Source organism: Mytilus trossulus, chromosome 11 (genome assembly GCF_036588685.1).
Source record: "Mytilus trossulus isolate FHL-02 chromosome 11, PNRI_Mtr1.1.1.hap1, whole genome shotgun sequence".
NCBI lineage: Eukaryota > Metazoa > Mollusca > Bivalvia > Mytilida > Mytilidae > Mytilus > Mytilus trossulus.
The window spans coordinates 9,639,497-9,660,421 of NC_086383.1; the positions used below are offsets into that span (position 1 = coordinate 9,639,497).

The 20,925-nt window shown below is 32.0% G+C and overlaps 1 protein-coding gene across 1 annotated transcript in view; it reads left to right on the forward strand.

The window, feature by feature from the left end:
- The window catches only part of LOC134689710 (deleted in malignant brain tumors 1 protein-like), a 108,484-nt gene that overhangs the window by 30,091 nt on the left and 57,468 nt on the right, over positions 1-20,925 (forward strand). The window contains exons 9-19 of the mRNA XM_063549675.1: positions 109-272; positions 1,723-1,867; positions 3,202-3,365; positions 4,812-4,959; positions 6,091-6,194; positions 6,291-6,350; positions 9,671-9,818; positions 10,629-10,792; positions 14,561-14,708; positions 15,810-15,973; positions 16,300-16,447. Coding sequence (XP_063405745.1) covers positions 109-272; positions 1,723-1,867; positions 3,202-3,365; positions 4,812-4,959; positions 6,091-6,194; positions 6,291-6,350; positions 9,671-9,818; positions 10,629-10,792; positions 14,561-14,708; positions 15,810-15,973; positions 16,300-16,447 — 1,557 coding nt within the window. The remainder of the gene's footprint in view (positions 1-108; positions 273-1,722; positions 1,868-3,201; positions 3,366-4,811; positions 4,960-6,090; positions 6,195-6,290; positions 6,351-9,670; positions 9,819-10,628; positions 10,793-14,560; positions 14,709-15,809; positions 15,974-16,299; positions 16,448-20,925) is intronic.

Below are 20,925 nucleotides of genomic sequence, written 5' to 3' on the forward strand. Positions count from 1 at the left end.
CCAATGCCCAAAATACCGTCCTCTTTTCCTCAAACATGGCAATTTCCACTCATTTTGTGTTTTTAAGATAACTTTGACAATTATAATCGTGAAGTATTCTCCTCAAAGGAATTATCGTGTATATGGATCTGCTCATTACAATGAAGGTGTTGGCAAAATATGGATGGATGACGTATCGTGTGATGGCTCTGAAAAAGATATAGTTGAGTGCAAATTTGCAGGTTGGGGTCAACATGACTGTGGACATCATGCAGACGTTTCCGTGGACTGTGGTAAGTTGGTAAATGACATTACAGAATGCATTACTTGCAATGAGCGACACTATGGGTGGCACTAGTTGAGATGGACCGATTTATGTTTTCCAAGTACCGGCATTCACCCCTAGTATGTTTTAAGAGGTTTCTGTTGATTTTGTATTCAGGTTCAGTGTTGTATGTTGTCTTTGTGCAATCTGTGTTTGCTTTTTTGTTTATCATGGTTGATTTCTCGTCATCCTTTGTTATGAAAAATCATGTAATCATATCAAATTTTCATATTAGTTCGAGTTAATTTTTGTAAAATGTGGTTAAATAATCACAAATATGAGGGTATATTAATGTGATGCTGTCTTAGGATAGTATAAGAGACACGTACCATTCGGTTGGTTTGTGATGCTGAATCACAGTATATGACCACAATTGTTTTTAACGGTTTAGGTATTCCTAGTGGAACTTGGACAGCTGACTTTTCCAAAAACACACGAGTTCCAAAGTCATGGATTTTCTGCTTTTTTGAAGGATTTATGATGGTCCTTTGGATTCTTTTGTTTCCTTTATATTCAGTGCGATTAAACCCCGTACTAATCATATTTGCACTGACCTGAATTCAAATCAATATTTTGTAAAGCAGTAAAACAATTGAAGATTTAAAACATGCATTGAATTGTGAATATTATCAGTCTTAAAAGACCTAGGCGTTACGGTGACCTAAAGCTACAATCTAAAACGTAATTTGGTCTCTGGTGGAGAGTTATCATTATCATTAACCTATTATGTCTGTTTGGATTTCTCAACCAATTTTGTCAATACAACAGAACTATTATCTACTGTCGATCAAGTTGGAAGTTTAGTTAGCTATACAACCAGGTTTAACCCACTATTTGTTTTCGTAAAATGCCTGTACCAAGTCAGATCTGTCAATTGTTTTCCATTCGTTCCATTTATTGATTACGTTTGATATATCAGTTTTTCTGGACTTGCCCGTTTTGAATTTGCCTTTGAATTAAGTAATTTTGCTATTATATTTGTCCATATAAATAAATAACAGTTCGTTCTCTTCGAATGAATTTGTTAAGCAATTTGGTTTAATTTTTTACTGAAGAGGTTCTCCTAAATTGTTACGGTATAAAATATAATATTGAAAAATTAACATATATATTGAACTGTATGGATAAAACAAATTCAACAAAATATAAGAATTATCGCTTGCATGCTTCTGTTTCAACGAAAATTCACTATTCATATATATAATTTGCAACTGTATATGTCAATCTGTTGTTTCTTTTCCTGGAATTAGGTCTTGTATTAAAAAAATACCCCTATTACAATATTTTTGCAAGTAGAGGTAAATTTAAAGTTAATATTTGTCTTCTTTTCCTTTTTTCGGTAAGCATAGAAGTAGTCCTTGTCTGTGACATACTGACAGTTTTCCAGTTTCATTTTGCCTTAATTTTTCGTATGACAGATACCAGAGTGAATTTGATGAATAGTATCGAAGGACAGGGTACAGTATCTATTTATCACGAAAGCATATGGGGTTCAGTATGTGATGATGGTTTTACTACAGAAAACGCACAAGTTATTTGTGCTACGATAGGCCACCATACCCTGTAAGTATATTATATTAAGTACGTTCAACAATTATAATTTCGAATGTTGTAATGAAAACAATGACAAGTTTGAATAACTCAAGATATTAAATTATATTTAAAGTTGAAAGAATTTATCCGACATCTCCATTCATACGTGCCATCCAGGCTCATTTTATATTTTGAATTTATGTGTTGGGAGACAAATGATGATTTTTAGTACATATAATAGCCTATTGGGCCGAGATTCATAAACCTTTGTAGTTTTGATGAATTTGTTTGACCATCAATTATTTTCGTGAATTTTGTTGGTAAAATGACAGACTTTTATTATCTATTGATAGCGTTTTCAAAACTTACACAAAAGTAAATAAATAATCACTAAATTCGAAAAAGAATCGACTTATTAAGGTGGTACCTTACAATACAGGGAGATAACTCTGTAAAATCAGGAAAACGTTTTAATTACGTTTTGTTGATAAAGGAATATTTAGCTTCTCAGTGATCAAAATAAGTGTTTGTCAAACTGAAATATCACCAGTTTAATTTTTCTGATTAAGCGGTTGGTTCAAATTTTTTGAAATTTTAATATTTTGTCAAAGTGTCAAAATTAATACTTTGTCAAAATTTTAAGAAAATTAAACGAGCCAAATTAACTTTATTAAGATTAATTTTAGTTCAGGTGTTGAGTATCACATTAAAATATGCTTTTTGTACAAAAAGGGGAGCCCAATTAGTAAAAACGTTAAAACCTTATAAATAACAATTATAATTAAAAATAAAACCCATTTCATGCAACAACTAGTTTTAGAATAAATGTTTTTTATTTAAAATGCAAAGATTCTATAGGTGAATCAAAAGTAATTCCAAAATATGCTTTATCTTTAATGATTTTACGTTACAGTATCGTAAATATATCCCTTCTCAATAAGTCTGTTTAAAGGTTTGGTTAGCTTTTTAGGTGAATGACGACATTTTTGTGCTTTGTATAGCATATTACTATAAAAGATTGGATGTAAAATACCTGAACGTAACAGACATTTGCATGTTGATTTATATTTATGAACGAAGTCCTTTCACCGATTATGAAATTTAGTAAATGTTTTGACTTGTTGTGATATCGCAAACACCAGGTGTAATAATTTTTAAGTATTTGTTCAGAAATGTTTTCGTTAAATACACGAGCGAATCAAATAAGTTGAAATATATAAACACCTTGGTACCAATAATATAATAATGTTTGGACAACCATTTTAAAATGATACCTATAAACCTTTCAGAATAAACTTATAATATATACTTATATTAAAATGTTGAACGCCATTTCGTTTCATAACCTTGCACTTTATATTTAGGAACCCTACAGTATTCACAGGGGCTCATTTCGGGAGTCTTAGCGGGCCTATCTGGATGGATGATGTTAAATGTAGTGGAATGGAAAGTGACATTGGATCGTGTTCAAACAGCGGATTGGGCAGACACAACTGCGGTCATGCGGAGGATGTTGGTGTTAACTGTGGTAAGAATGCATGGACGTGCATTTTAATTAATGTTTGTTAAAAGTTTGATGTAACACTTTAAGCAGGCATCACGAATAGGTAGAACATAAAAAAAGAATAATACTTATGATTTTTAACAACTACTCTACATATACACTACAAACTGCTCAAAGTCTGAACAGACCATATGTTTTTAGCACAGTATTACTTAATAAGACTTGACAAAATCTCGACAGTAGTTAACTGTACTTAACTGTACTCGAATTTGGTCTTGAATTTACTTAAAAATTCTGATTCAGTATTTGATAATCCTGGTATATTCGAAAATGGTCTTTACATCTTTATCTTTTAATTTTGTTTATATAGGTCAGCCTATCTAATCAAATCATATATTGATCTTACAATTGCAAGGTTATTTGATAGTTTGGTTCATTGCTGGCAAATTAAAGGATTTATCCAATAGGTAATAACAGCTAGAATTTTCATTTTTTTTAAATTCAGATAGGATTTTATTAATAGCTAAAAACGATAGGAAGTCACCTTACATTTTTTTGGTACTTTTTCCAAAAAACTTGGATTTGATTAAACTCTACAGGTATCTCAATTATACATTGATCTTACAGAATGCTAGGTTGTTGGTCATTTGGTATATGGCTGTCAAATTTAAAGATTTATTTAAAAGTTAAAAAAAAAACCCTAAAATTTGGTCTAATGCGGAGAGTTGTCTCATTGAAAATCATGCCACATCTTCTGTTTTATAACTAGTTTCAAAAGGATGTTACTAGAATGATCAAATAGATAATTGCAGATGGTATGATAGCTTCAGAAAAGATGTAAATATAAAAGACGTAAAGCTCATATCTTAACTTCGATGTTTCACACATCTTATAGTTTTTTTTGTCTTCTCTGACGTTTTATGTAACTGATATATAATTAAAAGTCAAACTTCTGCAGTTATACAACATACATAAAATTATATGCGATCTTTATCATTAAAAGGGGATGTGCACATTTTGAAAGATTAAGATATTATAAAAAAAGAAGATGTGGTATGATTGCCAATGAGACAACTGTCCACACGAGACCAAAATGACACAGACATTAACAACTATAGGTCATCGTACGGCCTTCAACAATGAGAAAAGCCCATACCGCATAGTCAGCTATAAAAAGCCCCGATATGATAATGTGAAACATTTCAAACGACAAAACTGACGGCCTTATTTATATATAAATGATTTTAACGAAAAACAAATATGTAACACATAAACAAACGACAACCACTGAATTATATACGGAATTCCTGAAAAAGTTTGTTAAATTGATACATCTGTAAATGTGATTTCTAATAATCCATTTAATAATCGATATTAAGGTTTTTAAACCAATGGATCATCCTATAGTGATGTGATTTTCTTATACGCATATTCTAATATAATAGATTAATATGAATGTGTTTATAATAGGAACTGCCTTCAGACTTAAAAACGGAAACCATGCCTTTGAAGGTAGAGTAGAAGTATTTCACAATGGCAATTGGGGGACTATCTGTGATAACGAATTTGATGTAGAAGAGGCAAGAGTTGTTTGCAGAATTTTAGGATACGAACGCCGGTAAGAGAGTATTTACATATTAGGCAAAACATTAATCATGTAAAGTTTCTCATTGGTAATCATATAAGATCTCCTCATATGCGTTAAAATATTCCACACGAAAGAAGGAACAACAATTCATTTTTCATATAGACATTTAGACAGTTAGCATCTCTTTAGTTATACCCTACGCTCCCAACAATAGTTGGATTTGAAATACATGTAATTGAAGCAAGCGAAAGTCAGAATATTCTTACGTATGCTTATAACGAATTATTGTATATTTATACCGTGATTGTACTTATCCTTCGTATCTGTTTTACGTATATAAGAATAAGGAGATGTGGTATATATAATGGCCATGTAGTTTGTTTTTACATAAATATGTCCTGAGTGTTCAAATTGTTTAAAATTTTAAAAGAAGTATTGTCATTACATAGTACAGTCTTTCGACTAAAGGAACTACATATGATTTTGATAAAAAAAAAAACTTGTACTAATTGCCCATTTTCGGGAAGGGTTTCAATAATTGATAAACGGAAAAAAGATAATAAAGTAAAGCAATCCGAATGACACAGTTAAAATTTATATTTGAACGTAGAAATCATCATGCATTCTATGGAATAAATACTGCGGCTGTTTTTAAAGAAATCATTTGCATCCTCATCTATACCATGTATACCATGTTAACTGAATATGGTTCTTTTACAAATCAGTATGACTGAATTAGAATCCAATATTTTCACAAATTATGCGAAAACTCTATTTACAAATAATAAAATTGTTATATATAAATACTTCACTCTTGGCAAATGAAAATTAATTGAAAATATTAAATGAGGTGTTTGTAACTCGTAAATGAAACTGCAATTATGCTCTTTCACATTCGTTCTGAACTATCTCGAAATAGCAACATCTAATGCCCCAGCTGACAGTTTCATTTTTTTTCTATATTGATCATTTTGAAACTTGTTTGAATCATATTTTTCATATATGTTTCAAATTTTTGGGTCAACTCTGTATATTGCTGTGATTAGAAACGAAAAATAATACGCATGGGCTAGACTCCCTTTGGAGTTTATGATTCCCTCAATTCAAAACAGTTTCTTGAGTTACTATTTTTAAGGAGTGTTGGTTTAATTTTTTTAAAAGATCACCACTTGTGTATGGCAATGCCTACTTTGGGCCTGGATCAGGTGCAATTTTAGTTGAAAGTGTCAACTGTGGTGGAAGCGAGACAAATTTTGAACATTGTGTAGGAACATACAATACATACTATGCTACACGTTATTCAGCGGAATCTGGTTTATTTGGATGGTGGAGACGAACAAACTATCGCCAAAGTTTTCATCGACACAGTGCATGGGGACATCATAATTGCGGGCACAATGAAGACGTTTCGATATCATGTAGTGAGTAATCATCAATTCCATTCTCTTCAAGAAAACCAAACTTTATAAGTTTAAGTAACTACCAAACCAAGAAAGCAAAAGATTTAGCATGATTATGCCAATTTTAGCCGTCCGGTAAAATAAAAGAATAAAGACATATACAATATTATCATTCAGTATACACGGTACATGCACACGTTTGATTTCGTGCTTCCGAATAGTTTTTTTAAAAACATTTTTATAAGGAACATTTATAATTCAATGATGTATAAATAAATAAATACGAACGGAGCTTTACTTCTTAATAAACGGTTGATATGTCTCGCTTTTAAGTAATTTAGTAATGTTGAAATTAAAATAGCAATACTTTGACATGTAAAAGAGGGACGAAAGATACCAAAGGGACAGTCAAACTCATAAATCTAAAACAAACTGACAACGCCATGGCTAAAAATGAAAAAGACTAACATACAAAAAGAGTACACATGACACAACAAAGAAAACTAAAGAATAAACAACACGAACCCCACCAAAAACTAGGGGTGATCTCAGGTGCTCCGGAAGGGTAAGCAGATCCTACTCCATATGTGGCACCCGTCGTGTTGCGTATGTGATAAAAAATCCGGTACGTAGTCTAATTCGGTAGGTCTCATTTATAAAAGGGAAGGGGATTGTAGTTACGACGTAAGGAACATATCCGATATCATATGTGAAACGGCGATTCCATAACGGTCAACCAACTCGTGATGGCGTCCGTAAAATTTACGAAGGGATGATTTCAACTTCACCATTTGGAACACTAGGTTTAATGTCTTCCTTGTGAGCAGCAACCCTCTTTCAAGAAAATCACAATAGAAAATGCTAGCACGAGAATATCGTATCAATTGGGAGATATATACCCCGTATGGAGGTGCTGCTGGAATGTTGCTACTTAGAAATGTGGAAAGTTCACAATTGGAAAGCTGAAATCATCTCTTTTGTCGTAAGGTTTTGTTTTCAAACGACCCTCATTGTCAACTTATGTAAGTTTTGCAAACATTCAAAGTCAATGAACCATCACTGAAGGTACATGAAAAAACAATATTCATGGAAATGATATGTGCTTATGCTAAACACTGCATACCAAACACCATTTACCTAGCATAAGACGTTCCCTAAACAAACCTGAACACTAACTAAAACCTGTTAACCAAGCAAATTTCAAAGTCAATAAACCACATCTGAGGGCGCTGGGTCAAGTAATCTCCATAGTAATTTGATGTGCCAATGCTAATACAACTGCGTACGAAATATCATTAACCTACAACTACTGGTTCCCTATAACCAACCTAATCACAAACTAATATATGAAAACTAAGCAAAAGTGTCAGAGTCAATGGGTTATGACTGAGGGAACGGGGCTAAATAGTCTCCTTGGAAATGAGATATGCAAATGCTTATACAACTACATACCAATTATCCTTAACTTACCATGAGTCGTTCCCCATCAACTGACCTAATCACAAACTCATACATGAAAATTAAGCAAAAGTATCAAAGTCATTAGACCATGACTAAGGAGGCGGGGTAAAATATTCTTCATGGAAATAAGATATGCCAATGCTTATACAATCGCATACCAATTATCATCAACTTACCACAGGTAGTTCCCCATCAACTGACCTAATCCCAAACTTATACATGCAAACTAAGCAAAAGTTTCATAGTCAATAGGCTATGACTGAGGGAGCGGGGTAAAATTATATCCATGGAAATGACATATGCCAATGGTTATACAATTGTATACCAATTGTCATTAACTTACTACAAGTTGATACCCCGAAACTGACCTAATCACAAATGAATGGGCAGAGCCAAATAATCTCTTCGTTTTTGAGATGTGACAATATTAATACAACTGCATACCAAATATCATTGACTTACCACGAGTGGGTCGCCATATATTAGACCTAATCACAAACTAATGCATTGTTGACGCCGCCAGCATCGTCGCCGTCGCTTTTTGACTCCGTCATGCAAGACAAAATGAAAACAAAAACCATTACAGTTTACCAAAGATCTTTTTTTGTTTGAGGGAGTTGATTTTCTTATTCTTTTTTTTGTCTTTTTTTTAAATTAATTAACGTAGACTTTTTAGAAAAGAATGTTAAAATCATTTCAGTACCAATGCAAGGACAACCGTTCATAATACACAAGGTACTAACAGTCCATCAGCAATGGCATGGACCGTTCGCTTTTAAATTAGAATACATTGTAGTACGTGATGTCTGAATCGATTTGCATAAGTAACCTTCATCAGGAACGTTCGAATAAAAAAGAAGTGAAATTCAAATGTGTTCAAATTACCAAATCTCGTCTTACACCATTTTTTCTTAAAATGTTCTATATCAAGTCACGAATATGGCAGTTGTTACCAAAATAGTTCATTTCTATATGTGTTTTCGTTTGAATTGTGCATCTCAATGTTTCTGTTGTTCCTTTGTTTTCCTGTACTTTTTTGTTGATGTATTTCCCTCAGTTTTTGTTTGCAACCCGGATTTGTTCTCTCTCAAATGTTTAATGTGTTTTCATTTGTATAAATTAAGCAGTATTTCGTCACATGAGTTGTAGTAAATAAAATAGGGTCTGTGGTAGAGGGAAAAAACGACACAAACAGTTGATGACAGATTATAAGAATTCAGTACGCTGATAAATTATGTCTTAAAATTATAACGTATAGTCGCCGTCACGTAAAATTGGCACCATGATTTTTTGTCCGAATTTTCTTAAATATCGACCGCGTTTACTCGAGATCATGTTTTTCAATTAGCGGAAGTAAAATTCTATCCAAATTTCCACTACCGTCCTACCTCCCATTGTGTTTGCACTGTATAATCCTGACCTTCACATTTTTTAAGATTGTTTACATTGTAAAACCGCAATATTGGTTTCTATGAGGATCCCTTACAACATAGCATTCGTTACTCCCCGGTAATATCATTGTCATTGATGATACAATTTCCCGCGCTTTTTACGTAAAGATGATGAAAAGCTACGCGAGACACAAGAAAATGGAGAGCACGTCGAACTCCACGGCAACACTTCCGGTAATAACAATGTCGGATTCCACCATACAAACTAATCTTAAATTATGTTAATGTCAGGATTCTACTGGGCAAACACAATAAAATGTAGGACAGTAGTATATATTTGGATAGGATTTTTCTTCCGTTAATTGAAAAACATGATCTCTGATAAACGCGGTTGATATTTTAGGAAATTTTGAAAAACATCATGGTGCCAATTCTACGTGAGGGCGAATGTAGTCAATATTGATACTTATTCCCTTTTATTCGAAACAGAAACACCAATAAGACTTGCTAATGGCAAAAAGGCTACTGAAGGAAGAGTCGAGGTTTATCACAACAACGAATGGGGGACCATTTGTGATACCTCATTTGATTCCGATGATGCGAAAGTTGTTTGTAGAATGCTTGGATATGACACTTCGTAAGTTCATATTAAACAGTATAAGTGAGTTTAGCTCTTATTTTTTTTTTAATTCTGTGTTTACATTTTTCAAAAGACAATTTCAATTTGACGTTACAAGATACGAATCCTGGCCATCAAATACATATATATTTATGGAAATAATCAGGAAAGATTCGCGGAATTTAAGATCATCTACATGACTGATGTAGAACAGTATTACCAAACATCAGTAATTTTACACATCAATTATGTTGTGTATACATACTCTCCAAGAAACAGTAACAGTAAATGGACTTCAATGGAACAAGTATGTATCGTAAATCGAATCCTTCCATGGTTAATAAGTGCATCAATAACTAGTTAGTTTTAAAAAATGAATGCACTAAAAACCTCTTTACCTATTTATATATCATTTTTTGCTACTTTTGCTTCCCTGTTTGTTTCCTCTCCATATTAGATTCTCGTTTTTTCTCTCTTTCTTTAAAGAAAGTACTTTTTCAAGTTCCATTCAACATTCAACGCAATAGAAATAACAGGCACTGGATGAGAGGAAAAGTCAAATGAAGTTGTTTTTTTGAAGAAAAAGAATACGCGTATTAAATAGGAATTTTCTATGCATGTTTTCAAGACTATAGCAACATTGTCAGCATAATTGGCAATGTATTTGATGTTTTTTTAACGAAAAAATTGGAAAGAGAATGATGTTGTTGACTAAATACTAACTTTTGGAGTTGTGATATTACTGTAATCCAGTGTGACTATACATGTTTCAGACATTTAATTGATAACATTGTAAGTTATTCAACAAATTTCTGATTTCAATGAAAGTTTTACAGAAGCGTTTGGTGGTTCTGTTTATGGCCAGGGAACTGGTAGAATTATGATGGACAATGTTGCTTGTACAGGCGATGAAAAAGATATCGGAGACTGTAATTTCAGTGGATGGAGGACAAGTGTTTGTTCGCATTCAAATGATGTTGGTGTGTCTTGTGGTGAGTGAGATTGATGTATCAAGATGAAAAACAGATATCAAAAGCAAAGTCAACAGGGCTATCAATCTATACAAAACATAGGACAGAAGAAGTATAAATCAAGTAAAACGCTCTTGATATGGTGGAATAATCCCATTTTCACTTTTGGAATATGTGTTTCATTCGGATTATTCTGAAAGTGGCACAATAGCTTTGTTTGGTACCGATTATTTGCATATTCTTATTTTGCATAAATTCTTATCAATACATACATTCATGTTGCACATTAGAACGTTAACACTGTTTCAATTCATTGTTTATATTGTTTTTATTCTAATTTTATGAAAACAAAATGTTAAATAAAGTTTTGTAAAACACTTTACAAAAACTACATATCAATTTACACAAAATTTATTAAAAACTTACCGTAATATGCATTTTATTCGAAGAGTAAATATAAAAAAAGAAGATGTGGTATCATTGCCAATGAGACAACTATCCACAAAACACCAAAATGACACAAACCTTAACAACTTTTGGTCACGGTGCGACCTTCAACAATGAGGAAAGCCCATGCCGCATAGTCAGCTATAAAAGGCCCCGATAGGACAATGTAAAACATTTCAAACGAGAAAACTAACGGCCTTATTTATGTAAAAAAATGAACGAAAAACAAATATGTAAGCAAATATGTAAGCATATATGTAAGCATATTATGTAAGCATATTATTCTCATTTAGTTCCTAAAAACCAGTCAAACATATAGAGTAAGTTGCTTTATGTAAGACATACTGGGAGAAACTAAACCGACAAAAGGGACTGTATTCATAGAACATATATTTTATACACAACTTTTTGGAATTTTGGATCCAAAATGCTCTTCAAATTTGACCTTATTTGGCTTTATAAATATTTTGATATGAGCTTCACTGATAAGTCTTATGTAGACGAAACGCGCGTCTGGCGTACTAAATTACAATCCTGGTACCTTTGATAATCATTATAACGACACCAAGATCATGCGTAAACCATTGGCAGCGTTGTATTCAATAGTAACATAAAAAAACATTGGTACAGTCTTTTGGTTTTTGTACATGCTTCTGTGGAAATATCTGTCTTAAAGGCGGATATTTAGGCAAAACAACATGCCAGAATGTCTGGTAAACAGAAAATCGATAAGGAAATGTATTTTGAACAGTTGCAAGTGTTATCAATTTCTGTTGTCCAAAATTGTCAACTCGAAAAAGTCAGTCGTACGAAAAAGATATTTAATCTCATTCCGAAAAAACAAATCACATAAAGCATTGGTCAACATAGCGAGCGTTTCTCGATATGCATACGTACATGCATAAGCCACCAAGCAAATACAGATTATTCAAACATTCTAATTTAATTCATTTTAAAAAGACACTTTTTTATTTTCGCATCTGGTTTAAACATATAAAAATGAAGTTAAAAAAGAAATCACTAGATTAAACAAATCATAGCAAATTTGTTATTACCCTGAAAATGGTTTCGTGGAACTATTGCCAATTATTTATTTCAGTCGTTTATACTGATAAAGATGCTCTAAAAAGTTTTATACCATACATTTCGTTACACTCTGTTCAATCTAATAAAACTATTTACTCAAGCGAGCTTTAACGTAAAAGTTGTCTAAATTTATTTCACATGAGTTTCACCTGAATTTCATGTTCAACCCGCATGAATTTCAAGTGAAAATATTTTTAAAATACAATTATTTTGTTGATATCTCTAAATAACCAAATCAAATTAAAATCATGAAATATACCATTTTGCTTTTTGGTAAGATCTATTAACTTGTTAAGTTTTACATAAGCTTTACGTGAATCTCGATTTACGTGGATGTTTTTCGCGTCAGTAAACGTTGGTATAAGGTGAATTTGACATAGAATTGTTCAAGTAAGTTTCACGTCAGCAAAGTTTGCCTAAAAATGTATAAATCATTTTTATACGTATGAATATGCCGATACCTTCGAACGATTTGTCTTGGATATTCATATAGACTTCAGTAAGCATATATGGAAGGCAAAATTTAATGTCATAGTGCAGTCTTTAGAGAAAGGCAAGACATCACGACATCTATTTTTCGATCCAAACACTTTAAGTAGTAGGTATATATCCCAAATTCTACCATTATTATTAAGAACGAGGTTATTCGGAATTATATTGTTACTATCAAAGATCATTCCTACCAAGACTTCATACCTTACGCAAAACGATATGAAGATAATGATTATACAATACATTGGTTTTAAAGAGCCCAAGTCAACAATATTAGTAAATTTAAGATAAATATGAATTTTCGATGGTATTTCAAGCAAAGGGGTTTTATAAGCTACCCTCTCCTTAAAAGGGCTTCAGCATTGATATGAGATGTATCCATGATATAAATCATAGCGTTTAAAAGACCATTATTGGTTATATGTTGAGCACTGTTTTCCTAAGCAACGTCAATGACATAGGCTCATGACTTCATACGTTCTCTTTCTACTCGACTAGAAAAAGAGGTAAATTATTACACCAAAAGCTCAAAACGAAACGTTTAGGAAAAAAAGGATGATAATGAAAAAATCACACACAACATTTTTCATATTATTCTTAACACAAATGAATTATCAACAAAAGTTAAGACAGTTTTAATTACATGATGGAAAAATCAGTATGACACAGACAATAAAATATATGTACAAAAACAATTCAAGTTACCAAATTAAAAGGTCTATTAAAAATTCGATATATTCTTGCTCAATTTGGAAAATAACCATTAGGCAAATATTATCAAAATTACCAAAACTTCTGCGATTGCACACTCATCAAAGATATCAGCCTCATAACGTTGCATACTGAAGTCTATTTAAAACTCCACGACAAATATTGCGAAGGTATCGCCGTATTCATACGTATAAAAATGATTTACATATTCATAGACAAACTTTGCTGACGTAAAATTCACGTAAAATTTACCTTATACATGAAACTGATGCAAAAATGCCATCCAGGTAAGTTGAGATTCACATGAATTTTACAATTTAATTTTCACGTGATATTTAATTTGTAATATAATCCCTTTTGTCATTTAAAGTCGCCATGTTAAACCAAAAACAAAAATAGTATATTTCATGATTTTAATTTGATTTGGTTATTTCGAGACATAAATAGAATAATTTCATTTTGGAAATATTTTAACTTGAAATTCATGAAAGTTTGACATGAAATTCACCTGAAACTCATGTGAAATAAGTTCCGATAACTTTTACGTAAAAGCTCGTTTGTGTTGGCCAGTGTAAATAAAATGTATGTCAATTAATGTTGATACGAAACGCGCGTCTGGCGTACTAAATTACAATCCTGGTACCTTTGATAACTATTGATACCAAATTAAGTAAAAACAATCAATCAATAATTAGAATGGCAATAAAATCTGTCTGTACCAGTGGCCCGATTTAACATGGCGATTTTAAATGACAAAAGGGATTATATTACAAATTAAATATTTTACTCAATTGGGATTTGACCTGCTATTACGACCTATTATTTGAAGACGTGTTTGAAACTTAATCCCTTAAGAAGTTCATTATCTAGGTAAATGAAAGAATTATGAAATAATGGCAGATAGACAGATAAATCACCATTCCATTTGAAATGGTAACAGCAGTGAATACATTATACATTTTTTTTAATTATTATTTAATTATTCTTCTACGTTTGTCACGCACGATATTTGTTATACATTTATACCATAAACTGCTTGCATTTTTCCTTTAGGTGCCAAGATAAGACTTGTAAATGGAAAAAACGATGCACAAGGAAGGGTAGAAATTTACCATGGCGGTAATTGGGGAACGATTTGTGATGATACATTTGACGTCATGGCAGGAAAAGTTATATGTAAAGTGCTAGGTTTTGATATTTTGTAAGTATGGCACATATCTAATCTATACCCGATAGCGCATATGTTGCAAAATCAGAACTGTACCCAAATCAAATGGATCACCTTGATAAGGGAGTTGATTCCGGTACACTAACACAATATATATATATATATTTATAAAAATAACAATAAATAAGAAAGATATATATATATGTGTAATTCTAATGATTTAACAAAATAATCTGGAATGAATTATACTATAAATACTTATATATTAAGAAGTAATATCTTATCAAATAGTGTTTCCTTTTACTATAAGGTAAACTTACATGAGGGATACTGAGTTAAAAGCTGTAAACTTGGGAAATGTTTACAGCAAATATGCACCCTGCTTAACGATGGGTTCTTTTTTTATCAGCAAAATGCATCTGAATATCAGTTTTACATTCCACAGAGAAAACAATCAAATATACACACCGGGATATCCTTTACTTCTTAATTATAATTAAAACAATATATAAAACAATAAAACTATTAATAATAATAGTAGTAGAAATAATAATAGAAATAAAAATGATGAAGAAACAATATTAACATATTAAATATAAAAATATTAGTAAAATGCATTAAGCGTAGCAACATTAAAAGCCTGTTATTTATTAGTAAAAAAATTGGGACGATTCCTATTCTCATGGTCATTTCGTCTATGTGGATATTTTAAACCAAGCAGAGCGCACTCATGCTGTGATATGAACTATAATTGAAAGTTTAAAACATATAGAATCTAGATCTTTGTCTCAACGGGATTATTAGCATCAATTAAGACAATAGACATTTTGAATATTTACTCAATGTTCAAATCTCGAAATACGTTATTCGATTGAGCAGAAACAAATCCGGATAATATTTGACTAGTTCTCATTTGCAATCACTTTGAATCATGTTTTGACATGAATAACATAACTATGTAGTTTGGAAATGGTTTGTTGACCATTAAATTTTTAAAACATCATGTATATTTAAATAATGAATAGTAAAATATCTAATGCTAATTTAAAATTATCAAAATTTTAAATGAAAATTTGTTCATGTCACCTACTTATATAAAATGCAATAACATATTATTCAAACAATTCCTTCCAGAAATGTTAAAGTCTATACTGGTGCTCATTTTGGACAGGGATCTTATCCAGTTATCATGGATGACCTTCTGTGTTTTGGGACAGAGACCGATTTATCAGACTGCAGTTTCCGAGGATGGGGGAAACGCTATTGTACCCATGGACAGGATGCAGGTGTTGCATGCCGTAATTATATTTTAAATGTGTTCTTAATGCGTTTATTTAATGACGATCATGGCATTTTCAAAAGTTCAATACTTAATATCGTTTAAACAAAAACTAAACCAATTATCAAAAGTAAAGGTTTAAATAAACATATGGGTATGAATGAAAGACAAAAAGCATGAAAAAGCATAACATCATGGCAACTCATTTTCTTAGAGCATTGACCAGTCTGTCTCCACAAATAATTATCATTTGTCAAAAATATGTCATAGCTCTGCAGGTCGAAACAGACGTTTCCAATTTGGAACTGAAATGAAAAACAAAATCATTTTCTGTTTACTTAATAGACATTCCAATTCGTCTATCCGGTGGTACATCATTAACCGAAGGCACAATCGAAGTTCGTTTTAATGATGAGTGGGGCACCATTTGTTCTGACAGTTTTGACTTAGATGATGCTCGTGTAATATGTAGAACTTTCGGATACAACATTTCGTAAGTATAGTAAGTTCAAACACGGAATTGATAACTTTTTATTAGTATTTACCAATTCAAATAAACTTTTTTCATATTTCCGACTTTTGACCGTGGATTATATAAAATGTCGACTGTTTACATTGGACAACATGGTACAAAGTCTGGTAAAAGCTGGCTGAAGAAGTAAAACCTAGCTTTTAATCGGTACAATTTTTGGGGGAAATTATCTGCTTAACATTTTTGTTCACTACAAAAAAAAGTAAAATTACAAAAATACTGAACTCAGAGAAAAATTACCGGAAAACAGAAAACTTTCCTCTCAAATTACATCGATTATATGTTGGATATTACTTATTTTGGTTGCTCTTACTTGATAGAGTACCATGATGTCCAAGGTATCCAGTCGACAAATTATATAATCCGGAGTCAATACGGTAATGTGAAAATAGTCTAGTGTTACTCATGGCATTCAAAATCCTTGTTTGAAGGCAAGGTATATTATAAACTAACCAAACCTTTGAACAGACTTATATAGAAGGGATATATTTACGATACTGTTTTCAAAGTCAATAAAGTTGGTATATATTGGTATTAGTATTGATTAGATAATATACTCTTTAGATAGGAAGATGTGGTATGAGTGCCAATGAGACAACTCTCCATCCAAATAACAATTTAAAAAAAGTAAACCATTATAGGTCTTCAACACGGAGCTTTGGCTCACACCGAACAACAAGCTATAAAGTTGATAGTGTAAAACCATGCAAACGGGAAAACCAACGGTCTAATCTATATAAAAAAAACGAGAAACGAGAAACACGTATAAATTACATAAACAAACGACAACTACTGTACATCAGATCCATGAATTAGGACAGGTGCAAACATTTGCAGCGGTATTAAACGTTTTAATGGATCCCTTCTACCTTTTACTGAAACAATAGCATAACATCACAACATATCAATTGTCAGGCCTAACTCAATCAAAAAACGTAAATTAATACACTATGAACGAATAAATTTGATCTGCGATATTTGAATGCAAATGCACAGTTAATAAAATATTAGGGACAAACATTAATTGCAAAAATCAAATCAACAAAGTCCAAACAAAGCCACGGCAAGACACCACTGCGAAATATTAAGCCCTTCGAAAATATTCACTTTAGAAAAACAACCGGTTTTAATAAAACAGGTAAATCTTGAAGTTTATACGAAGTGAGTAAGAAGACGTGAAAATTTTAGATATTCCAAATAGTCAAACCTGGTATAGAGATGTTCCGGACCATATGAGTATTTGAACCATATGCGTATGGACATGACCATATGGGTATATACTCATATGGTCCGAACATATGCGTATGGTCCAACCGTACGCGTACGGTCGGGGTAATTAACATTCTGTTACAGCTTACTTTTAATACTTCTAAACTCTTCAAATGGTATGACCGTTCATTAATAAGACGCTATCATAAAGGTAATTTCATTATTTTATTATGATAAAAAGATTTGCTAAATAAAAATTAGAAGTTTCACAAAGTTAATCTCACTTTCTTGTCAAAACTAGAATAAACACATTTTATACCGATGGTCATTACCGATGACCATTGCCGATTTGTCATTACGGGTAAATGGCAATATATCGAGTTAAATAATTAAATTCCAAAAATTTCTAAATGAACTGTTACAGAAGAAGTTATGTCTTGTAAACATGGTGTATTGCACTTCTTTTGCGATATTTGAGATCTAGTAAGAGCGTCTTAAAAATACCATAGAGATCAGACTGGCCAAAGTCCTCGGTATCACTGTACGCAGTTGCAAAAAGGCTAGCTTTTCACTCGCAAACAAAAGGTGCCACTGAAAAGGATCGTGCACTGCCAAGACTGGCAAATGCAATAATGCCATGATACCGTGTGGTTGTAAATGTCACCAGAGCCTACATGCAAAAAAAGTAACTAGCGATGAAAACTAACTATGACATGAATATTTAATGTTTACGTAGTTTTCGAATTATGAAATTAACAAACTGTCATGTAACCATCATTGTTTTTTTTAAATACAGTTTTTGTATTATTGAAACGTATATAATGTAATTTGAAAAAATATCTAAATGGTAAAAAAACTCATATGGTCCGGCCCGTTAATAACCAAACAAGTATTATATGCATATAGTCCGACCATACGTGTACGGTCGGACTATACGCATATGGTCGGAACATATAAGTACACATCCCAGGGATTTAGTATGTTTACGTCATGAACAGTCAGAGAAGACATGACATGTGCAATGCCAAAAATAAATGTATCGACAGGTAGTAGGATAGTGCGGATTATAAATTAACATATTTATCTTCAAAACAGTTGTTGGTATGATATATGATATATATTTTATAATGGTATGATACTAAACCGCTAAAGGGAGGGATTGGGCCTTAATTTTCATATGATGAAGTACTAATCTTTCCATCAGTGAAATTGAGTTCTGGATATGGCATGTCAGTAATTGCTAGTAGCCCTTATTGATGTCTCATTATCATTTTGCTAAATTTCTTTTGTTACCTTTTCTGACATCAGGCTCGGACTTCATTCAAACTGAGTTTACCTGTGCGTATTGCTTTAAGTCTGTTAATATTACATTGGCTATGTATAAGGAAAGAGTTGAAATCTCACAAAACATGTTTAACCCCGCCGCATTGTTGCGCCTGTCCAAAATCAGGAGCCTCTGGGGTTTTTTGTGTGTTAATCTTGTATGTTTCTTAATTTAAGTTCATTTATACGTTTTGGAGTTTAATGTGACGCCCATTTTCACTGAACTAGTACAATTTTTGTTCAGGGACCAGCTGAATATCCAGGTGTGGGATTTGTGCTGTGTTAAAGCACCATTGGTGAATTAATGCTGTTTTCTGCACTTTGGTCAGGTTGTTGTCACATTAACACGTTCCATATTTCCATTCTCAATTATATAACCATGAAATTATAATAAATGGTGTTTTAACAAAATTCGATAACTTTAATAAATTCAGCTTCTGTATTCAAAAATGATGTCAATACTTAACCCATAATCAAGTAATTGTGTTTTTGAATATTTTAACAGACAACCACAGATTGTAACCAAATTTGAAAAAGGAGACAGCAATGTCTTTATAACTAATTTAAGATGTACCGGTGCCGAGACATCATTTAGTGACTGTCCTTTTGATTGGATTGGAACACATACTTGCAAGAGTCATGTGGAAGTCATCTGCAGTAAGCAATATAATATTTCATAAACGTACATCGTATTAGCTAAAGTCGATTTTTCTTTGATTTATCTATTAATATATAATTATGAAAGAGATTAACTGATTCTGTTCGAGTAATATGTACATTGTACATTTATATTTAAAGATTATGAAATAACCATTTTAAACGTGGGAACACAAAAATGCAACTTATCAGATAATAGAATACGATTCACAGATAATGTTGCTTGAAAAGCGTTTTGTTCGATTTTCAAAAATATGTAATTACACAATGCAACTTCAACATGAAAATCGAATATGAAAACGTAAGTTGAAGAAAACAAAATCATGGAAATGCAAACTGACAAGTCTGAGAAAGATCACCATCATACTATGGTTAACAGAAACATACGAAAAGACAAATATTCAAGTACCAATACCTGGACAACTTCAACATGTTCAACGAAAATAAACAAATACGGAACAAGAAATAAAATATAGATTAAACTCAGCAAATTTCTTCTTTGATACAATCCTTCCTCTTGGAAATAATATTTTACAAGAAAAAACAATCTTCATTGAAATCTGTTAAAAACAATACGTTATTAATACATGCTCGCATGTGATCTGTAAATTAAACAAATTGCAAGGTATACATACAAATGCTCAGAGACCAATTGATGGCTCCGAATTTACTTTTTAAAAGAGATAGTGGAAAAAAGTTCCTCAAACTGAAACAATGAAAAGAGAATCCTACTAGAAAAACTGTACTTAAACTAGAAACAAGTCTTATGTAATATGACATTTTCATACCTAATTCGTCATTCCAATATGACTCTGCCAGGTAACCAATTTCCAGATATGATAAATAATTTCCTAATTATGATATATTATCATCTACTATTATAAGGCCCGACGTGGTATTAATTTTTTTTATCATATGTTTAGTAGTAAATACAGTAGTATTGAATATGTGATAAATAGCCAGCTGTTTAATCCATATCGCGCAACTTTGATGCACACCCTTTATCGCATACCCTTTATCACACCCCTACCCTTTATCGCATGCCCTTTATCGCACCCCTGCCCTTTATCACACCCCTACTTTTTTTTTTTTTTTTTTTTTACATAAAGTCAGTTTTATTTTTTTTTTGCTCAAGAAAAATTTTCCTCATAATAGGTCATTTTTTTGAATGACGTCATTGTTTTGTATGTGACGACACGAACGTCAAGTTCTTTATATTGTATGTGACGTCACGAACGTCAAGTTTTCAT